The 23,964-nt window shown below is 44.0% G+C and overlaps 1 protein-coding gene across 8 annotated transcripts in view; it reads left to right on the forward strand.

Moving 5' to 3' along the window:
• The window catches only part of PIKFYVE (phosphoinositide kinase, FYVE-type zinc finger containing), a 936,520-nt gene that overhangs the window by 69,266 nt on the left and 843,290 nt on the right, over nt 1-23,964 (forward strand). For 7 of the 8 annotated variants that reach the window (XM_033947121.1, XM_033947126.1, XM_033947127.1 and 4 more), the window contains exon 2: nt 14,895-15,076. In XM_033947121.1, coding sequence (XP_033803012.1) covers nt 14,895-15,076 — 182 coding nt within the window. Of the gene's footprint in view, nt 1-14,894; nt 15,077-15,358; nt 15,438-23,964 lie in introns of those variants that run through there. The other variant, XM_033947128.1, reaches the window with a different exon arrangement.

Below are 23,964 nucleotides of genomic sequence, written 5' to 3' on the forward strand. Positions count from 1 at the left end.
TTCTGTTACATAGAGCAGTGATTCCCAACCCTGTCCTGGAGGAACACCAGGCCAATCGGGTTTTCAGGCTAGCCCTAATGAATATGCATGAGAGAGATTTGCATATGATGGAAGTGATAGGCATGCAAATTTGCTTCATGCATATTCGTTAGGGCTAGCCTGAAAACCCAATTGGCCTAGTGTTCCTCCAGGACAGGGTTGGGAACCACTGCCATAGAGCATTCTGGACCCCGGTGCGTTTACAAAAATTAGATAGCTCTAAGTCTAATAGATGTTGGCATTGTCATCTTGAAGCTGGAACAATGGATCATTTATTGGTTTTTTTGCCCTCTAATATTTAATTTTTGGAAATTTATTTGGAGTCAAATTAATAAATTACTTGAGAATCCTTTTAGCATGTCGAATCTCTTCCACCGCACTGAAAAACTCACTAAACTGCATGCTCTGTTATATAACACCGGGAAACTGGGCCATGGTTAGATCCGAATTTGAAAAGTTCATATACCAAAACTCACTTACAGCAGCACACAATCTTATCCTAGGAGACCTAAAACTTCATCTTGAAGACCATTCATCCAAGCCAGTAGACAATCTACTTTCTTTCCTCAATGCCCTATCCTTCCAAATTTTAAACCCACAAACTACTCATTAGAAAGGACACCAACTGGACATTGCAGCCTTCATGACCCATCAAACATCTACTTTCTGAAATTCAAATGTCTAATGGAACCTGGTCCCCATCCCTCTGGTCAGACTACTACACTTACACCTTCAACATCATCTGGACCAAAAACAAATCCAAACCAATATCCAAAATAGTAACCTACACATCACGCAAACGCATCGAGCCCACCATTTTCTGGTCAAAAGTAGACAAAACAATCCAAGAAGATAACCCCCAAAACTTCATTTCACGCTGGAGCTTTTTGAGCAACAACATCCTTGATGAACAAGCCCCACTTCGAACCAAAACCAGACAGGCAGACGATCAGACCAATGGTTCGACGAAGAATTACTCCTACTCAAGAGACAATGTAGACGTCTGGAAAGAAAATGGAGAAAAACCAACCAAGATCACACGAAAACCGCCTGGGAAAAAATTAACAAACAATACAAACTTCTATTAAAAGAAAAGAGAAAAAAACATTACACCAACCTAAAAGGCACGGAAACCCAAGACACCAAAAAACTATTCCAAATATTAAAAGATCTAACTAACACCATACCCTATTTGACCACTAACAATAACTCCTCCCCTTCAGCCTCCCTCCTAGCTGAACACTTCAAGAATAAAATTACAAACACCAGAGCTACTCTCATTAGTAACCCAACCCACCTACTCGAAGTCACAATACTCCCCACAGAAAATGAATCTTGTGCTGCAGACAGATCTTGGTCCCAATTCTCTAAGATACATTGGACCGAATTCAACAAACTCTACAATAAGTACAGCCACGCATCATTTGAACTCAACCACTGCCCGCCATATCTCCTGTCATCAGCGAGCACTAAGTTCCGTACCTTACTCCTACACTGGATACAAACCATGCTCACAGATGGCATTTTCCCGAATGACCTCAGCGAAATCATCATCACCCCAATCCTAAAAGACCCAAAAGGACCAACAGACCTTTCATCCAACTACAGACCAATAGCCTCAATACCTCTATATATCAAACTAACAGAAGGATTAGTAGCCAAATTCCTCACCAACTATCTCGAGGACCATAACTTACTCCATCCCACGCAATCCGGCTTCAGAACTAACTTCAGCACAGAGACACTACTAGGTTCCCTTATCAACACAGCAAGACAACACCTCAGCATTGGAAAAAAAATGCTGCTCATACAGTTGGACCTGACGGCGGCATTTGACCTGGTAGACCATAACATCCTACTGCAAATCTTGGACTCAATAGGCATCTCAGATAAAGTATACTCATGGTTTGAAGGTTTCTTAAAATCCAGAACATACAAAGTAAAATCAGACAAAGAAAAATCCAAACCTTGGTCCAACCCCTGCGGCATTCCACAAGGGTCCCCACTGTCCCCTACTCTCTTCAACCTATATACGGCCTCTCTTGGCATTTACCTGAACAAACAAGGCCTATCCTCTTATAGCTATGCTGATGATATCACCATCCTCATTCCTTTCAACCAACCAATGCTCTTAATGTCAGACACACTACACAGAATTCTAGCTACAGTTACGACTTGGATGGAAGACCACAAACTGAAACTCAACCCAGACAAAACTAAATTCATCCTCCTAGAAAATAACAAAATCCCAACCATAACCAACTTAGAAATCAACTCTATCAACTATCCTTTGCAAACCACCCTAAAACTTCTAGGTATGACTATTGACAGAGGCTGCACCATGCAACCACAAATTAAAAAAACAATACATAAATCTTTCGCAGTTATGAGAAACCTTAGACAAGTCCGAAAATTCTTTGAAAAAACACAATTTCAGCTCCTAGTACAATCTCTAATCCTAAGTATCCTAGACTATTGCAACATCCTCTACCTCCCCTGCCCTGCAATAATGATTAAACAACTACAGACAATTCAGAATACAGCTCTGAGACTCGTCTATTCATTGAAAAAACATGATCACATTACTGAGGCATTCATCAATTCTCATTGGCTTCCAATCCAGGAAAGAATACAATTTAAATTCTACTGTATACTATTTAAAACTATAAATGGAGACAGCCCAACCTACCTAAACGACCGCCTCATCCAAACCACCTCTACCAGGCATAGAAAAACACACACCCCATTCACTTACCCCCCAATCAAAGAAGTAAAACGGAAAAAACTATACAACGGACTACTGGCCACTCAGGCAGCGAAGATAGACAACCAAGTCTCCAACCTATTGACAACAACCCCAGACTACAAGATGTTCAGAAAGGAAATAAAAACTATACTCTTCAAGAAATCCCTTAATAAAGCTTAATACCATGATAAAGCTTAACCCCCCTCTTACCATCCCCTCCCTAACCCCAGATCCTACTTTTCCCTCTCTTGGAAACCTTCTCTGATCTAACGTTGTAACCCTTCTTCCATAACTCTTTTTGTAATCCGCTTTGAACCGAAAGGTAATTGCGGAATAGAAATCTGTAATGTAATGTAATGTAATGTAATCCGGTAGCACTTTCATATGATACGATATTATTTGGAACATCAATGAGGAAAAAGAGTCAAATATCTTATAAAACAATAATACTCATAATGACAGGAGTTGCTATTCAACAAATTGCGAGAAACTGGAAAAATTATGATAGATTAAGTTATAGTTTTTGGTGGAATTCATTGTGCCATATTTTTAAAATGGAGAAAACATTAGCTATCCAACAGGGAGGTTATAAAAAATTCATTGAGGTTTGGGAGCCATTAACAAATTATTGTAAGGAATGATTATAATGAATAATTTATTTCTCCCCTTTTGTCTACTGAAGAATAGGGGGGGGGGGAATTATTTTTAAATTTTATGAAATTATAAGATTATACCGGAAGGAGGGTCGGAGGGAGAAGTTGTATTATGATTTCATTGAATATATGATTAATAAGTAATATTACAGTGTATATGATTGTATTATGAATCACTTGTTCAAAGTTTTAAAATGAATAAAGAAATTAAAAAAAACCACACTGTGTGTCTGCTGTGGCTGTCCTCTGTGTCTGCCCTCTGTGTCTGCTGTGGCTGTTCTTCTTCAGTGACTCGTCCCTTCTTAAGGCCCTTCGCATAGGTGCTCTTGCTAAGGCGAGCCGAATGGCTGAGTGCCATTGGCTCCTCCCCTTGTAAGGGGGAGCTCCGGTGGGTGACGGTTGGGCGGAGCTAACTCTCGCTGCTGCCCCTAGATCTCTCTCTCTGCTTCCTTCTGCCTTTTCTCCCCCTCTTCTCTCTCTCTCGTTTGCTGCTTTCTTTCCCTCTAAACTCCTTCTCATCTTTTTATGTTAATCAATCAGGCGAGATGGTCACCATCTCTAGATGGATTCATTGAGCTATATCCTCTCTATACATTGGTTGTGGCAAACAGCTGCCTATCTTGTAGAAGGTTCACTCAACAAGAGGGCAAGCTCGGGCAGTTCCACCCGAGGAGATTTGTAGATCAGCAACTTGGTCCTCCCTTCATACCTTCACCAAATTCTACAGGGAAGCAGCATAGGAGGATGTACTTTTGAGTTTGGGGACTGCTTAGGTACGTCATCCCTGTGGTTCAGCAGACCATCCCTATTGCACTGGAAAGAGAGATTAAGTTCTCACCTTGATATTTTCTTTTCCAGTAGATAGGGATGGTATGCAATTTATCTGATGTGCCTGCTTTCTGACTCAAGCTTAATAGTCAACTCCATAGCTAAGATTTCACTGTCAGTCAGACTGTTAGAGTAGGAAGAGATTGTATAAAGAATTACAAGGGAGGAATGGTTGAGCTCCATAAATGTTCAAGCTGTTTCTTTCTTGACTTGTATTTTCTTGGATTTATTGTTCTCTAGGACTTGTTAATGTTTTCAACTATATTAATGGTTTTTCATTCATTGTTTTAACTTCAAGTTTCAAGTTTAATGATAATTTGATTAATTGCTTAATCTAAATTCTAAGCGATGTACATGTTAATAAAATTACAAAGTAAGGGGGATAATACAATAAATAAAAAACTAAGACTAACAAGACTATTGACACATTTGACAAAACTAGGAACATAAGGGAGGAGATGGGTAAGAATTACAATTTGTATAAAAGTTAAAAAAAACAAATAAGGGAGATACATAAGGAAAGGGAAGATAAAAAAATTACTTCAATAAAATTGTAGAAAGAAGAATAAAATTAGTTCGAAGACTAAGTGATTAGTTTATAAAGGCATCTTTAAAGAGAAAACTCTTCAGTTTACCTTTAAATTTTTCTATATTGGGTTCTTCCCTTAAATGGCTAGGGAGAGAATTCCAAGTTTGGGGGGCCGTAACTGAAAAGATCAGCTGTCGTCTAGTGTTAATAATTTTAAGGGAAGGAATCGTTAGCAAATGCTGTTCAGCGTATCTTAATGTTCTATTGGAGGTGTAAGGAATTAATAACTTGTAGATGAAAGCTGGAGTTTTAGAAAGAAGAGATTTAAATGTAAGCAGACATAGTTTATATGTTACCCGATGGGCAACTGGAAGCCAGTGGGCTTTTTTAAGAAGGGGTGTTACGTGATCAAACTTCTTAGCTTTGAAAATGAGCTTAATGGATGTATTTTGAATGATCTGTAGATGTTTGATTTCCTTTTGAGCTATTCCGTTGAACAGAGCATTACAGTAGTCTATTTTGGAAATGACAAGAGAGTGGATAAGAATATTGAGAGAATTAGCGCAAAGAAATTGAGAAACAGAACGAATTTGACGAAGCCTAAAAAAAGAGGATTTAACAATACTACTGATGTGGTCATGAAAAGAAAGTTTGTGATCAAAAATAATTCCTAGAATCTTGATGTTATATACTTGTTGCAACGGAAGACCCTTGATAGTAATCGGAAAGTTAAGTTTTAAATTATCCTTCCAGGGAAAAAGCATCACATTTGATTTATTGATATTCAGTGCTAGTCTATTATTATTCAGCCATTGATGTATTTTTTCAAGTTTCATATTAATTGATGGTATGTCCAAAGAGTTATTGGTGTCTAGTGGGTGTAAGAGTTGAATATCATCGGCATTTGAGCAGATCAGCCACCTTGTTTCGGGGAATTCCCCATATCTCTCTTTCTCCTGTCATCTTTTGTATGGATGTTGCCAGCTTTGGTACAAACTGAAGGGGGCAGTAGAGACAGTGGAGAAGAAGGAGGAATTGAAAAGCTGTGATTGACATCTTCTGCAGTATGCTCATGAGCACAGATGAACATGTATTTGATCTAAGTCTGCTCTATTAGAAAATAGATATGTGAATGATTCCTAAAAGCTGGACATATTTTCCTTGAGAGACTAGTTCATGTACTTCATTCATTCCTTAGATAGCTCTCTAGTGGGTCCTTTTACAAAGGTGCATTGGCAAACAGTACATGCTAAATGCCGAGCTACCCATTCTATTCCTATGGGTGGCTTGGCATTTAGCATGTGTTGCTTGGCAGCACAGCTTTGTAAATGTCCAATTACATGTGCTCTATTTATTTTTTTTTAAGTTCAATCTTTTTATTAAGGGTTATACTAGAATTGGATAACAAAACAATAATAACGTAAAGGCAAAACTACTTAAAAAAATAGCAAGTCCTACAACTATTGACAATGATGTGTGGAAATAACAGTACTATAATAAGATTATTACTTCCATTATGAAGAGGATTCACCAAAAGTTGATAGATCCTATAGTGTAGGGTTTTTGGTTTTGTTTTTTGTTTAATTTCCAGAAAATTTATGTGTCAGACAAAATTCCTAGGAGGTAGGAAGAAGTTATTCATTCTTTTGTTCTTTATATTTTGTTATTTTCTTTTACATCTTCTGATCTTTTCCTTTGTTCTTCTGCAGCTTGACAGCCATCACTCATCTTTCCAGCCACATCTGCTCTATCCTATTTCAAAAATCACAGAGTCTCACAAAACAAAAAAAGTTTTATATAAGAGGACCGAAAAGGGTATCAGACAACCCTGCACATAACGATTGAGTGCTGGGAGCAATTCCTCATTTACCCCACGGAACCTCCACCACCTCTTAGTGTATTACTTATTTCAAATTATAGCAGCTTTGTTTTGAATTGCTCATGTTTTTTACTTTATATTGCATTTTCCTTAGCAAAGCAGCAGATGAATCCAGACAAGTGGGAATAGCTCACATCGACCAGCAGGTGGAGATAGAGAAACTGATTAACCGTTGGCCTTATAGCCTGGTATTCTCTCTGTCCATTCAGTTTGCTCTATCTCCCAGCAGGAATGTGAGCTAGTCCTCTAGCTCCTGGATTTTGGCTGTGCCGGGTGCATTTCTGAGCGACTTGAGTCTGCTGTTGAGACTAGCTCTCTTCTGCTAGACAGGGGTGCCTGGCTGAACGGTGCCGGCTTTAGGAGTAACACCTGGGCCCTCCCAGGTCCCTTCTCCACCCTACCCTCCGGAGGATTGAGGGATTCATTGGGCTCTGCTGTCTTCTTTCCAGTATAAAAAAAAAAAAAGAAAAAGACAGAGCCTGTTAGTGCTGTGCTGTTCCTGTTTGGTCAGCTATAATTACAACTGCCAGCCATAAATTCGCGTTTTAGAAATCGCGTTTTGGGGGTGAGTACTTTCTGCTATTTTTTGTCTCCCCGCTCCGCGTTCCGGCCATCCGACACGGGTTGCAACGTCGACCGAGGGCGGGTCGGGGTCGCGAGTTGAGGGCGGGTTTGTAAACGAGCAAGAAAATAATGGCGGCAGAAGCTGCAAAGCGGTGTTCTCGCTGTGGTAAGCGAAGGACACTGATAGGTCTGTGCTCAGCCGGGTGTTCAGATACACCGGCAGAGGCTTCTCAGGCAGCAGAAGTGGCTCATTCCCGCGTTGGGGAAGCGCAAGTGATTTCCCCTTCCCTCGCGGTTGAGTCGGCCAGACAACAAACTACTGGGACAGAGGAGGGGAAGCCAGCGGAGGTAGTGGCGTCAGGGACGCTGGGAGGAGCCGCGGGTCCGCTCCTCTGTTCGGATCAGACTGGGTTGGCTGGATTTGGGCTAACTTCGTTTTCGCCAGAGTTTGTTATGTTAATGCACCGAGCTTTTATGTTACAGGGCTCTCAGCCTGCTCAGCCTGCTCAGCCGGTGCCTATGAGTGTGTCGGAGCGTCCGGTTCCATCTACTTCCACTTCTGGGTGTGCTAGCAAACCTTTGTGTGCGGCTGCAGTTCTTGCGGTTTCTCCCGGGAACTCACGGGTAGCAAAAAAGCGCAGACTCGCAGCCGCGGACGAGGGAGATACTATTCCAGTCTCCCCGTTATCTCTTCCGGACTCCCTTGAAGAGGGTGAGGTATTGGACTTGGAAGATCCCCCGGGTAGGGAAGTAGATGATCCGTCCGCTCTACGTCTTTTTCATAGGGAAGAACTTTCTTCATTAATTTCTAAAGCGTTGCAAGGCTTAAACATCTCGCAAGATGATGCTGCTAATTCTGGTTCCGCCAATCCCCTTATGACAGGGACGCGAAAGCCACCTAGGTCCTTCCCAGTGCATGAGGCTATGCAGGAACTTATCACGGCGCAGTGGGACACGCCGGAGGCAAGTCTGAGGGTAGCAAAGGCCATGCGGCTCTTGTACCCGGTTGCTCAGAATGAACTTGAGAAATTTCAATTACCCAGGGTTGACGCGCTGGTGGCCGCAGTTACCAAAAAGACTACCTTACCGGTTGAAGGGGGAGTTGCTCTAAAGGATACTCAGGACAGGAAGATTGAATCTTCTCTGAAAATGTCCTTCGAAGTAGCTGCGGTCACTCTACAGGCCGCGATTTGTAGTTCATATGCGGCACGAGCGTGTCTGCAGTGGTCTCAGTTAATGACTGATAATTTAATGGAGTCTGGAGGTTCGGTTCCAGTAGAACTGGCTGATTTGGAGTCAGGTCTGGCATATTTAGCAGATGCTTTATATGATATTATTCGGGCTTCCTCAAAACAAATGTCTCTTGCGGTGGTTTCTCGTAGGTCTTTATGGCTCCGTAATTGGGCGGCAGATGCAGCGTCTAAACTCCGGCTCATAAAGCTCCCTTTTAAAGGCCGTTTGCTTTTTGGGGAAGATTTAGATAAATTAGTTAAGGATTTTGGGGATACCAAAACCCAACGGTTGCCGGAAGATAGGCCTAGACCCCCGTTGAAATCCTCCACCTCGAGACAGCGTTTCCGGGATGTTAGAAGATATCGGACAAGTAAACCGGGTTTTAGGTCCACGTATGGTTCCTTCCCTTCTTCAAGGCATAGGTTTCCGCAGAAAAGTTCCTTTCGTGCAGCAAAACCTCCTTCAGCTCAGTCAGCCCGTGCCCCAGCAAATCGATCTTCACAATGACGGGGTCTTGGCTCCCTCCGCTATTCCCTTAGGGGGAAGACTGTCGGCTTTTGTAGCGGAGTGGGCCAATATCACGTCGGATCAGTGGGTGCTAGAAATTATTCGAGACGGTTACAAGTTAGAGTTCTCCTCTCCCGTCGCCGATTCTTTCTTGGTGTCCCCATGCAATGGGGTAACCAAAAGGGACTCGGTACGAATGACTCTTCAGGTACTTCTGGATCTGGGGGCGGTGGTGCCGGTGCCACAGGAAGAAGTGGGCCTCGGCAGATATTCCATTTACTTCATTGTGCCAAAGAAAGGGGGGTCGTTCAGACCGGTGCTGGATCTCAAACGAGTCAACAAATTTCTCAGTATCCGTCATTTACGGATGGAGACAGTTCGGTCTGTCATTGCGGCAGTGAGGCCGGGGGAGTTCCTCACTTCCCTCGATCTCAAGGAGGCGTACCTCCACATTCCGATTTGGCCCCCGCATCAGAGGTTTTTGCGGTTTGCGATCCTAGGCCAGCATTATCAATTTCGGGCGATGCCCTTTGGTCTGGCAACAGCTCCTCGCACTTTTTCAAAGGTGATGGTGGTTGTGGCAGCATGTCTCCGCAAGGAGGGGATTCGAGTTCACCCTTACTTAGACGATTGGTTGATCCGCGCCTCTTCAAGGCAGGAAAGTTTGTCGGTGACTCAGAGAGTGATTTCTCTCCTTCAGTCTTTGGGGTGGATCATCAACTTTCCCAAGAGTTCGCTGTCCCCGTCCCAGTCCTTAGTGCATTTAGGGGTGATGTTCGATACTTGTCGGGGAAAGGTGTTTCTACCCCGAGAGCGGGGAGAGAAGTTACAGTCTCAGGTTCGTCTACTTCTCGAATCCCCGAGACCTCGGGTTTGGGATTATGTACAGGTTCTAGGCTCGATGGTGGCGGCTCTAGAGGTGGTACCCTGGGCTCGGTTCCACATGAGGCCGTTGCAAATGTCTCTTCTTTCACGGTGGTCCCCAGCGTCCCAGGATTACGATCAGTGTCTCCAGTGGACTCCTCGAGCGGCTTCCAGCATGCAGTGGTGGCTCAACGAGTTCAATCTTTTTCGGGGCATGCCGTTAGCGACGCCGGATTGGGTCGTAATCACGACAGATGCCAGTCTTTGGGGCTGGGGGGCTCAGTGCCTCCAAGCATCGATCCAGGGGGTTTGGTCCTCGGTAGAGGCCCAGTGGTCGATCAATATGCTGGAGTTGAGGGCTATCAGGCTGGCGCTTCTGGCATTTCAGTCCAGGATTCAGGACCGTCCAACCAGGATCTTTTCGGACAGCGTCACAGCAGTGGCGTATATCAATCGGCAGGGGGGTACCCGGAGTCCTCAGTTAGCCGAAGAGGCAATGATGCTGTTTCAATGGGCAGAGATGCATGTTCCTCTCCTCTCGGCGGCATACATTGCGGGTCACGAAAATATTCAGGCAGACTTCCTCAGCAGAAATCGTCTCGATCCAGGGGAGTGGGAGCTGTCCGCTCAGGCGTTCGATATGCTAGTCCTAAAGTGGGGGCTCCCGGAGATAGATCTCATGGCCTCGTCTCGCAATGCAAAGCTGCCTCGGTTCTTCAGCAGACGCAAGGAACCGAACTCGGAGGGGGTAGACGCGTTGACTCTCCCTTGGCCTCCAAATTCCCTCCTATACATATTTCCTCCTTGGCCGATGATAAGTCGAGTGTTACAACGCATCGCTCTCTTTCAGGGACAGGTGATCCTGGTAGCTCCAGATTGGCCACGTCGTCCGTGGTACGCGGATCTGATGCAACTATATGCGGGCGATCGTTTGAAATTTCAAGTGACTCGGGACTTACTAACTCAGGGTCCAATCTCCATAGAAGATCCGTCCCACTTTGGTCTTACGGCCTGGCTATTGAACGGTCGCGGCTGAGGAATAGAGGTTATTCGGAGCAGGTTATTGCCACGCTTCTTCAAGCAAAGAAGATTTCCACGTCTACCTCCTATGCTAGAGTCTGGAAAGTTTTTGACTCGTGGTGTGGGAGGCACGGGATTTCGCCCTTTCGGGCGTCTTTATCGGCTATTCTTTCCTTTCTGCAAGAGGGAGTATCTAAAGGGTTGGCCTATAATTCTCTGAAGGTTCAGGTAGCGGCCATTGCTTGTTACAGGGGCCGGATTTCTCGTTTGGCGCTGGCATCACAGCCCGACGTAGTCCAATTTTTAAAAGGAGTTCACCATATCAGACCTCCTGTGAAGAGACCGTGTCCCTCATGGAGTCTTAAGCTGGTCCTTGGGAGGTTACGAATGGTGCCTTTTGAGCCTTTATCCATGGCTACGCTGAAAGATGTCACTTTGAAAACAGTGTTTTTGGTGGCTATGGCTTCGGCAAGACGGGTGTCTGAATTGCAGGCGCTATCTTGTAGGGATCCTTTTTTGCGGATTTCGGATACTGGTGTATCGGTTCGAACGGTACCGTCCTTCTTGCCGAAAGTGGTGTCTTCCTTTCATATGAACCAGTGTTTATTCCTCCCGGCCTTTCGGAAGGAAGATTGGGGGGAGCAGTACTCGTTGTTGCGTCTCCTGGATGTGCGCCGGATGATTCTACATTATTTGGGGGTGACTAACGACTTTCGTCGTTCGGATCACCTCTTTGTATTGTTCGCGGGGAAAAACAAAGGAATGGCCGCGTCGAAAGCTTCCATTGCGCGTTGGGTCAAGGAGACGATTGCTTCGGCTTATTTGTTGACAGGGAAACAAGTGCCAGAGCAACTTCGTGCTCATTCGACTCGGGCTTTAGCTACGTCGTGGGCGGAGTCCGGGGGGTCTTTCCTTGGAGGAGATTTGCAGGGCGGCTACTTGGTCGTCGGGAAATACCTTTTCAAAGCATTACCGGTTAGATGTGGCAGCCCGTGAGGAGGTTAGTTTTGGCGCTTCAGTGATTGCGGAGGCGGCATTAGCTTCCCACCCGATTTGAGTTTTGCTTTGCTACATCCCACTTGTCTGGATTCATCTGCTGCTTTGCTAAGGAAGGTAAAATTATGTTCTCACCTGTTAATTTTCTTTCCTTTAGAAGCAGCAGATGAATCCAGAGCCCCACCCTTTAAGTTCAATATCTATATAGGTGTTCGGGGGCAGTCTTTCTTTATTTTCCAATTGGGTTATTGTTGGTAGTTGTATTCAGTAATGTCTCATTGTTGCATTTGATACTGGAAAGAAGTTTTTTAAGATGCTCATTCTCCTATCTCGGGATGCTTGGGCAAGGAGCATAACTGAATGGACAGAGAGAATACCAGGCTATAAGGCCAACGGTTAATCAGTTTCTCTATCTCCACCTGCTGGTCGATGTGAGCTATTCCCACTTGTCTGGATTCATCTGCTGCTTCTAAAGGAAAGAAAATTAACAGGTGAGAACATAATTTTACCTTACTTTATATTGCATTTCTAGTAAATGTGAAGAAGTTACTTAGCTTTCAGCTTTCAGATTAAAAATCAATCCCCTGAACGCCAACGCGTTTCGATATCCTTTGTCAAGGCGACATGGGGAGCTGAAAACCAAACACAAACAATCAAGAAAACTTAAGGGATAAGGCCTATTATATGACCTACAATTTAACCCCCCAAACAATTGCCAAATCTACTTACATTTAACATTTAACATGCACTGTATACCACCAACCGGCTGCAAACGCAAGCCGAGGCAGAGTGACTCTGGACTTTAAATACCACCCCCACCTATGACTCATCCGGGGAACACCCACCTGACCTAAGAACTAACTTAAAGGAACATACGCACTAAAAGGCAAAATGCCTAAAATTCAGCCTGGGCTAACCAATCGGATGTTTCGTTTAACCCTTTAGGTGACATAGAATCTAGCACAAATATCCAACGGAGTTCACACCGGTTAAGCCTCCGAACAGTGTTACCTCCCTCCCACCCAACTATAATACGATCTAGCACCCTCCATTTCAGATCTTTTAAAGTGTGTCCATGTCTGATCCAATGACGGACCAAGGGGGAAGACTCAGTGTGGGTATGGACCCTAGATTTATGTTCTGTTAAACGAACCCGTATAGGCATGGACACACTTTAAAAGATCTGAAATGGAGGGTGCTAGATCGTATTATAGTTGGGTGGGAGGGAGGTAACACTGTTCGGAGGCTTAACCGGTGTGAACTCTGTTGGATGTTTGTGCTAGATTCTATGTCACCTAAAGGGTTAAACGAAACATCCGATTGGTTAGCCCAGGCTGAATTTTAGGCATTCTTGCCTTTTAGTGCGTATGTTCCTTTAAGTTAGTTCTTAGGTCAGGTGGGTGTTCCCCGGATGAGTCATAGGTGGGGGTGGTATTTAAAGTCCAGAGTCACTCTGCCTCGGCTTGCGTTTGCAGCCGGTTGGTGGTATACAGTGCATGTTAAATGTTAAATGTAAGTAGATTTGGCAATTGTTTGGGGGGTTAAATTGTAGGTCATATAATAGGCCTTATCCCTTAAGTTTTCTTGATTGTTTGTGTTTGGTTTTCAGCTCCCCATGTCGCCTTGACAAAGGATATCGAAACGCGTTGGCGTTCAGGGGATTGATTTTTAATCTGAAAGCTGAAAGCTAAGTAACTTCTTCACATTTACTAGAAATGCAATATAAAGTAAAATGCAATATAAAGTAAAAAACATGAGCAATTCAAAACAAAGCTGCTATAATTTGAAATAAGTAATACACTAAGAGGTGGTGGAGGTTCCGTGGGGTAAATGAGGAATTGCTCCCAGCACTCAATCGTTATGTGCAGGGTTGTCTGATACCCTTTTCGGTCCTCTTATATAAAACTTTTTTTGTTTTGTGAGACTCTGTGATTTTTGATATCGTTTTTCATCAAGTACATTACAAGAGTGAATTCTGAGTGGATATGGCTATCCTATTTCAGTCAACAAATTTTAGATGCCTAGGTGATTTATTATTATTTTTAGTTCTGGGGCTCATAACCTTTATCTTTCTGAGGCATTCAAATGAAACAAATTTGCAGGAGCCATCACTGAACTGGATCACTTCCTATTTTAAATTGTATTGTTGTAAAACAATAACAAATTCACAAAACCAGTCAAATACATTGTAAAATTTTAAAAAATAAATATATTGCTAATTGGTTGAGCTGCCACATATTTACTGTACTGTTTTCCTGCTGTTGTGTTTGTAGCTTATTAAGATTCATTCAGGAAGGTTACAAAGTACTACAAGCTCTGTTGGTCTCTGGTTATTTACTGGATTTTACAAAGCTGCAGTAGAAGTTTCTATCTTGGGCTGGTGAGATAAATGCTCCGATTCTCATAGAATTCCTATGAGCATTGGAGCATTGACCTCACTGACCCACATTGGAAACCTCTTCTATAGCTTTGTAAAAGGAGCCCATAGTTTACCTAACTGGTTGAAATGAAAGAAGATTCAGACATTCATTGAGTGCAGCCTTCCATTTTATAAACTAAGTGTATGAGCATTCTTAATGTATTGATATAGATCAGTGTCCTGCAAACTTTCTTGAGCCGTGGCACACTAAAGGTAGTGGCCATGGCTCAAGGCACCTAGAAGTGCACAGATATCGCCATGATGACATCACGCGCATGTGTGATATCATCATGTCGATATCCGCGTGTGTGTGAAGGCCCTCCAGGCGGGCCCTGAGATGCCAGTGGGGGATGCCAGAAGGGAAGAGGGCCAGAGAAAAGGATAGGTGCTGGCGCCCACTGATTGCCTATAGGATGTGCCTCTCGCCATGAGAGGTATGTTCTGTAGTAAGTCAGCTGGCGCCAGCGCCTCTCCTCCTCCCCAGTGTATTGTGGCACACCTGAAATCTCAGGAGGCACACAGTTTGAGATACACTGATATAGATGATGGAACTGGGCTTGACTTTCTTCTCTTTTTCAAGTGAGCGGAATATCATGTGCTGGCATTTTATTTTTCAGGATCCATGAAATGGCCACAGATGACAAGTTGTCACCGCCAGTGGACTGTACCAGTGACTTGCCACATACTCCAAGCAACCTTTCCTACCTCACTCACTTCAAACCTCTCACCCCAGATCAGGAGGAACCACCTTTCAAATCTGCCTACAGTTCCTTTGTGAATCTCTTTCGCTTCAACAAAGGTAAATGAACTCTGTTAACTTTTATATCAGCTTTTCAACCTAGCAGGTTCTAACTGTAGCATTTTGGAAGTGTCTGTGCTGTAGTGTCTTGGGTACAGAAAACTAAATGACTAAGGTTTCTGGCACTAGAAATATACTAAAGCTTCAAAACAGGAGAGAGAAAATTTCTAAACATGTCTTTTACCAAGGCATGGAGAATACCTGACTTGTCCAGGTTCACACACATTGCTTGTTAAAGAGCTGGGATTTATGTCCTAAATTGCAAATGTTTTTTTCTTTTAGACCTGACCTATTCCATCAACAGGCAGCAGATCTTGAGATGCTCATCTCTGATGATCTGAAGGTTACAGAATGGTGTGAAGTGAGTTCATATTGGGAGAGGTATAACAGTTTGAAAAAGACTGATGCTCTTCTACATGCCATTGGTGTGACCTTAGCTAGAATACTGTGTCTAGTTCTTGAGGTGTTCTTCAGAAAGATATACTGTAGAAAGGGTGAAAGAAGTGCAAAGGGACTGGCAAAATAGCATAGACTTTCCACCTTGACCCAGTTAGATGAAATTTAAAGAACCTAGAGGAGAGATGGAAGGGTTCAGATACAGACATCTAGATACCACAAAGCATGGCTGAAAAAAACAAGCAGGAGTGGAGGAGCTACCTAGTGGTTAGTTCAGCAGCCTGAGAATCTGGGGAACTGGGTTTGATTCCCTCTGTAGCTTCTTGTGACTCTGGCAAGTCACTTAACACTCCATTACCCCAGGCAGAAAATAAGTACCTTTTATATAATATGTAAACCACTTTGATTGTAACCACAGAAAGGCAGTATATCCCTTTCCCTTTAACCTCAGGTACTCAAAATACATGAATGGTGCCTGCCATCAGCAGGAGAAACCAGTCTTGGAATGGAAAAGGAAAAGCAGCTGTTAAGGAAAGTGGAGTAGCTGCATTAGCAGCTTGATGTAGAAGCAGCCACTTGGTTTGTGCAGAGAATTATTTGAGAAGGTATCTTTCACTCTGTTCTGTACTAGATTTGATATTTTGCCAATCTTTTTTTGAGGTTTCCCTGTGCTAGGAGGTTCCCAATAATCCTGGGACAGCTCCGCCTGGAAGAAGGGTCAGACTTGGGATCTGTAGCCAGGAAGACCGCACTTTTAAAAGAGCACCTGCCTGACCAGCCTGCTTTAATATTTGAAGCTTGGGAATAGGTTCCATGGGAGCGGTGCTCATTCCTGCAGTCAGGCGTTTGAGTGCAGGCTGATTAGACCCCGTGACTGGCCTGGAGGTCAGCTTCATTGTCCGTTTCTAACTGCAGTGAGAAACTGATGCAGCCACTCCATCTTAGCACTCCAGCTTAGATCTGTGAGTAAAGCTTATTACTGTTTATGGGAAACTGAGGGTTTCTGGGGTTATAAGGGTTCCCTGCCTCTAAAAACCTATTTTAAGCATTTCTGAACTTTGTTTAGCTCCAATGGGCTGTTTTTAGCACCAAAATCCTGCCGCGGTGGCCATTTTGGATTTCCCAATTTTATTTTGGTTTAAATCAATTGTAATGGATCCCTCAGGTGGGTTGACCCCTATATCGCGCAAAATTTGCCTTGGATAGGCACCTGAGAAGTGTCTGTGTACTGTGTGCGAAGGGGTTGGGAGCCATAGGCTTATCTCCCTCTGGACCCTTTGTGGATCACGAATTACAGAGAGTGCAAGAGCTGGGGCTCAAAACCCAGTTAGAGCTCCTAAACTGCAATAATGTGTTGCTGGCAAAGCAATGTTGTGTGGAAGCAACTGACCCTGAGAGGAGACGAATATCAGGGTGACAGAGGTCCCTGGTGGATCCAGGTCAGGTCTTGGACCCCAAATTTGTGACTGATGTATATAGCCTACCAAAAATACAAAGGAGCATCAGGGAGCCTACAGGGAGGTGCACAGAGAGGGTTACCTCCTCAGGGTGAAGCTCATGCACAGGCTGTGGATCTGCAGGAATCAGAGGTCCAATCAGAAAAGGACAGGGATGATTTGGGGTCAGATACTATGCCATTGCTGTCCAAGAGATCATCCTCTTTGGATGAACTTTGTTCCTCAGACAAATTGCTTTTATCTGTACCCTTCTTCTCCACTTCCAAGTCTGGACTTATTTCCTTTCATCTTGCTATTGCATATGCTTATTACGAGGGTCACCCAGTGCAAGGCTGATGGCTACCATCGTAAAAAAACATGGTTCATCAACAGAGTGGAGCTGAGAGCTATTTGGTTGGCTTTCTGCTTCTTCCAGACATGGTTGAAGGGCAAAACAGTCAAAATATTCTTGGACAATGTTACAGCAGTAGCGTATGTTAACGGGTAAGGGGAAATCAAGAGTTCTTCTCTGAAGCTAGAAGCCCAACTGTTCCTTTGGGCGGAGGTCCACCTGCAGGCAATAACAGTGGCACACATAGCAGGAGTGGACAATGCCAAAGCTGACTTATCCCAGCAAGCAGATGCTGGATCTAGGGAAATGGTTGTTGTCCTAAAGAGCTTTCAACTGCATTGTGAGACTTTTGGGGTGACCAACATTTGACCGCATTGTGTCAGCGAATTACAAGCAAGCCCCTCCGTTTTTCAGTCATAGATTTGAGTCAGGAAGCATCAGAATAACGCTCTTGTGCAGCTGTGGTCAGCAAGATAACTGCTGTACATGTTCCCACCATGACCGATAATAGGCCAAGTCAGCCCATCGGGGACTGGTAGTTCAAGTTTCAAGTTTATTTATTCATTTGATGAATCGCCTATTAAAATTGCTTGGCGATGTACAAAATCCAAGTAGACAATAATACAGAGAAACTAACATTTTCACAATATAATTACATAAAATACAGACGTGAAGTGGGAGGGAAAAAATTAAAAGTTACAATCTTAAATATGGTAGAAAAAGGAAAAAACAAAAGGTAAGGGGGTTATTAATCCAAAGCACAGTTAGAGGCTTCCCTAAAGCATGTAAAAGTTTCAGATATTAAAAGCGTCATTAAATAAATAAGTTTAAAAAAATTTTTTAAATGTTGCGATGTCGTTTTCAGTTCTAATATATTGAGGAAGGGCGTTCCACCATTGTGGTCCCATTACTGTGAACATATCTGATCTCCTTGTATCTATGATTTTCAAAGAGGGTACTGCAAGCAGATTTTGACCAGATGATCGAAGTGGACGTTGAGTACTGTGTGGGATTAGAGATCTAGAAATAAACTGTGGTTCGTTAGATGCTAATGTTTTGAAAATAAGTAACATTATTTTGAAGATAATCCTATGGCCAATTGGCAGCCAGTGGGCATCTTTTAGTAACGGAGAAATATGGTCATATTTTTTCGCGTTATATATTAATTTAATGGCCGTATTTTGTATTAATTGCAGTCTCCTTTTTTCTTTCTGGGTAATATTAAGGATAAGAGCATTGCAGTAATCTATTTTTGATATTACTAAGGAGTGAATGAGTATCTTTATTGAAGTTAAACTGAGAAATTTGGCGATTGAGCGGATCTGTCGTAATTTGAAGAAACAGTTTTTAACAGTGAGAGAGATGTGTTCATGATAGATCAATTTATCATCTATTATTACACCGAGAATTTTAACAGAGGAGACCAGGTTGAGTGGAATATTATTAAGAATGAACGGTTTTGACAGAATTATGTCTTTTTTCCAATTAAATAACATTGATTTAGTCTTATTAATATTTAACGCTAATTTGTTTGTGTTGAGCCAGTTTTTAATTTTTTCCAATTTATGGTTGATGGATGTGATTTCAATGTTATTTTCCGGGTCCAAGGGATGAATGAGTTGAATGTCGTCAGCATAGGAGAAAGGAATGAAGCCTATGGACTGACAGATACCTAGTAATGGCGAAATAAAGATGTTAAACAATAGAGGGGACAGAATAGATCCTTGAGGGATTCCAAAAGAGGAAGAATAAGATGTAGATTCTTCATGTAGCCCTGGATTGGCCATGTTGCCCCTGGTACATGGATCTGGTCCACTTGAGTGGGATAGTGGCCCCAGACTACCGTTCCACCATGGCTTCTGTCACAGGGGCCCATAATATTAGACATTCCAGAATGCTTTGGTCTTATGTCTTGGCTATTGAGCGTGCAGACATAGCGCGGAAAAGTTATTTAGAGATGGTGATTTTGATTCTCGTCCATTCTAGAAAGCCAGTGACAATGATGGCTTATGCTAAAGTGTATAAAGCTCGGCACTGGTGCAAGGGTAAGCAGTTGGATCCTTTCCGGGCTTCCATTCCTGAGGTCCCCTTGTTCCTACAGGAAGGATTGGAGAAGGGCTTGGTAATTGGATCTTTTAAAGTTCAAGTAGCTAGTCTTTCTTGCTTCTGGACTAGAGTAGATTGAGCATCTCTAGCCTCTCATCCAGATGTTTCCAGTTTCCTGAATGGAGCTTTGAGGCTCTGCCCTCTAGTAAGGCAGCTGTTTCCAACGTGGAATCTTTATATCATATTATGGGCCCTCACCAAGGCTCCATATGAACCTTTATCAATTGCATCTCTCATGGATCTGACTGTGAAGAAGGTGTTTTTTGATGCAATTACTTCAACTAGGAGGGTGTCCAAGCTGCAGGCATTAATGTGGAGAGTCATGGAAGCGAGAGTGTTGTCATGCACCATGCCTTTCTACCGAAGGTGGTTTTGGTGTTCCATGTTAATCAGGAAGTAAGTCTACCTGCATTTTTCTCACGGGTGAAAACAAACAGGGCAAGGTTTTGTGGTAGCTGGATGTGCAGAGGGCGATTCTCTGCTATCTTGAAGTAACAAATTAATTTAGGCTTTCAGATCATCTGTTTGTCTTTTCCAGCTCTATTCGTCGAGAAAGACCAGCCTCTAAGGCTTCAATAGCCCGATGGATTTACATGGCGATCTCCTTGGCATATATTGACTGTGGTAAACAACCACCATTCGCTCTGAAAGTTCACTCTTCCAGAAGTGCAGTCCAGTGCAGTGCTGCCTGATGAAATTTGCAGAACAGCTATACAGAGTGGATGAGTTGGCACAAGCGAACATGGCTTTTGGGTCGTTGGTACTTGTTGCAGGCTCATCTGTCCCGCCCTAAACTCAAGGGACTGCTCTGGTACATTCCATCCATAAGGAATCATATATTTGCACAGGAAGAAAGTATTAGATTCTTACCTTGATAGGCCTCTTTCCTGTAGAATAGCATACGATTCCTTACACCTCATTCTATCAGAAATGAATACAGCCTGCATTTAATAATATAGTCTTGATTGAATTTCCAGTGGCTTGACTCATGGCAGCCAAAAGAAAAGAAAAGGAAATTATTGTAAAGCAAGGGGTTGAGTCGCACTGCTCACTTATGGAAAGACCGGCTGCGGGACCTTTCACTTCTTTACAATGACACACTCAGACCACACACAATTGCTGTTTCTTAGAGATATAAATTTAATATGTAATAAAGCAAAATGCAGCATACAAGATTGGTAAAAGAAAAAAAACAACTTATACATCAATTATATCAAGCAGAGTAAAGAAACAATCTGCACACTGCGGTTTCTGGTCTGCTCTAAGGCTACTTCCTTATTTTACAGTTTCTTTTATAGTTTCACATCTTTCCATTGAAAACTTACTAAGCTTAATTTGATTGGCAAAAGTCATTAGCATATTTAATTGATTGGTTGTGGAGGTGGAGTCCATCCTTCCTGTACAGCTTGCTCTTCCCCCAGAATGTCGTCCAGTTGCGCACGAAGTGGAATCCTTCTTCCTCACACCAGCGCTGCATCCACACATTGACTGCTTGCAGCTCCAACTGCCTCGTCTCGTTGGCCCTGGGTACCGGCAGGATCTCTGAGAATGCTATCCTCTGCGTTCTGGTCTTCAGCTTCCTTCCTAACATCTGGAACTGGTCCTTCAATACTTCCCTGTTGTAGTTCCTGTTGCTCACGTTGTTCGTCCCCACATGGATCACCATTATCGTATCTTCTTCTTCTACACTGTTGATGATCCTGTCGATGCGGCTCACTGTGTCTTCTACCTTGGCTCCCGGTAGGCAGGTCACCATCTGATCCAGTCTTCCTCCTGCTATGTGGCTGTTGACTTGTCTGATTATGGAATCCCCAACAACGATTGCTGTCCTTTCTATCTTCTCTTGATTCTCCAGCCGCAGGTCCGTTTCCCTGGTGTATGTCCATCTCTCCAGCCTTAGATCCGTGTCCTTCTTTCCCATCCATTTTCTCTCATTCTGGCGTTGGCTTGCACAGGATTCGTCTTCTTGTGGGTTCTCTCCGCTGTTTCCAGATCTCGCTGCTGTGTCACCCATTTCTTTTTGGTGGTTGTCCGCCGGATCCACACTCTCTATAGGTGTATCTCGGCAGTTCCACTGTTGCTGGTGATTTTCCACAGCCTCCCTGTATGCCTCCTCTATGACTTTCTCCAGCTCTCAGACTTCTTCCTCGATGGTGTCCTCTATCTTGGTGTTTGCTGCGTCCTCTGTCTTGGAGTTCTTTGCATTTCCGTCTTCCTCCTCCATTGCTTGAAGTGCCTCCAGCTCTAGTATTCTGCCCTCCGGGAGTCTGACTTGTTTCTTCAGGCTCTCCAGTTCTCCGCATCAAGCGCATATGTAAGACCGCCTCCCAGAAGGGAGCTAGTCATACATATGGCAGATGGTGCAAAAAACTGGGTAGCTCAACATCCTGCTCCTGTCTGCCGCTTCCATCGCTGCCCGCTTGCTGGTCTGCTGTGGATGTCTTCTGTGTCTGCAGTGGCTGTCCTCTGTGCCTGCTGTGTGTCCTCAGCGCCTGCTTTGACTTTTGTGCCTGCTGTATCCTCTGTGTCTGCCTGGTTGTGTGTGCTCTGTTCCTGCTGTGTCCTCTGTGTCTGCCTGGTTGTGTGTCCTCTGCGCCTGCTGTGCTCTCTGTGTCTGCCTGGTTGTGTGCCCTCTGCGCCTGCTGTGTCCTCTGTGTCTGCCTGGTTGTGTGTCCTCTGCGCCTGCTGTGTCCTCTGTGTCTGCCTGGTTGTGTGTCCTCTGCGCCTGCTGTGTCCTCTATGTCTGTCTGGATGTGTGTCCTGTGCGCCTGCTGTGTCCTCTGTGTCTGTCTGGCTGTGTGTCCTCTGTGTCTGTCTGGCTGTGTGTCCTCTGTGTCTGCCTGGTTGTGTGTCTTCTGCGCCTGCTTTGTCTTCTGTGTCTGTCTGGCTGTGTGTCCTCTGTGCCTGCCTGGTTGTGTGTCCTCTGTGCCTGCTGTGTCCTATGTGTCTGCCTGGCTGTGTGTCCTCTGTGTCTGCCTGGCTGTGTGTCCTGTGCGCCTGCTGTGTCCTCGGTGTCTGCCTGGTTGTGTGTCCTCTGCACCTGTTGTGTTCTTTGTGTCTGCCTGGTTGTGTGTCCTCTGCGCCTGCTGTGTCCTCTGTGTCTGTCTGGCTGTGTGTCCTGTGCGCCTGCTGTGTCCTCTGTGTCTGTCTGGTTGTGTGTCCTCTGTGCCTGCCTGGTTGTGTGTCCTCTGCGCCTACTGTGGTCTCCTTCTGCTCTCCCTTAGCGGTGGCTCGTTCCTTCTCAAGGCCCTTCACAAAGGCGCTCTCACTAAGGCGAGCGCCTTTAACGCACGCCGAACGGCTGAGCGCCATTGGCCCTTCTCCTTTTAAGGAGGAGCTTTGGTGGTCGACATCGGGCGGTGGGTGGAGCTAACTCTCGCGATTCCCCCTATAGTCTCTTGCCTCTTCTTCCCTTGTGTGCTTTTCTGCTTTGGTTTTTGCTTTCTTCTCCTTCTGCTGCTCTCTCCTACTCCTACTGCTACTCCTCTCTCCTGCTTGCCTGTCCAAGCCTTGATCGACTCAGTTTGTTGGCCCTTCCCCTTTTAAGGGGGAGCTTTGGTGGTAGACGTCGGGGGTTGGGCAGAGCTAACTCTCGCAGTTCCCCCTGTAGTCTCCTGCCTCTGCTTTCCTCGTGCGCTTTTTTGCTTTGGTTTTTGCTTCCCTCTCCTGCTCTCTCCTATTCCTACTGCTACTCCTCTCTCCTGCTTGCCTGTCCAAGCTCCGGTCCCAGCCCCTCCCTTCTATACCTAATCAGCAGACACAATGGCTGAAAACTAGTAACTGAATTGAGGTCAGAAATGCAGGCTTTATAACAGATCAGTGGCTATCCTAAAACACAGGATTTAAAACAGAAATACAGGCTTGATAACAGATCAGTGGCTACCCTGGAATTCACTTTCCTGGAATTCTTCGAGACCTGACACTACCAGATCCGCCCACAAACTCAAACTATCTTTCCCCTCGCTAAAAGGTGTCATGTATGCAGGTAAATTAGGGAAATCCCTTTTCTTCAAATTCACTGAGATTTGGAATAACCTCCCTGCCCCGCTGCTGAACCTAGGCTCATTCCAATTATTCCGAAAGCATCTGAAAACCTGGCTTTTCTCCAAAACGTAAAGCTATCTATTTAAAATGTAAAGCTAGCTATCATCTTCATAACCTCTAATTTCTTATTATGTCCTTCCCTCATTTATTGAATTTACCTGTAAACCGTGCCGAGCTCTATCTTTATGGAGATCATACAGTATACAAACTTAAGGTTTAGTTTAGTTTACCCTAAAACACAGGATTTAAAACAGGATTTTCCCTACTTTAGTCTCATCACGTGCCATTGGTTTTATTGTGCACCCTATGCACATGATTTTGATCTTTTATAATTTATCTTATCCTTGATTTCTTCTTCTTTGAGTATCCCTAGGTTTGACATACCTCTTGGTCATCACCACTTATTACATATAAAGTAGTTTCTATCACACACCATTTATATGTATTCCACAGCCATCACTTTGGCTACAATCATTCACTCACACTTTCAGTATGCATTTATTTTGCATCTTAAGTCACCTAATCACTCTAACATGGTGGTTTTACAGTTTTAT

The sequence above is a fragment of the Geotrypetes seraphini genome, chromosome 5 (genome assembly GCF_902459505.1).
Source record: "Geotrypetes seraphini chromosome 5, aGeoSer1.1, whole genome shotgun sequence".
Lineage (NCBI taxonomy): Eukaryota > Metazoa > Chordata > Amphibia > Gymnophiona > Dermophiidae > Geotrypetes > Geotrypetes seraphini.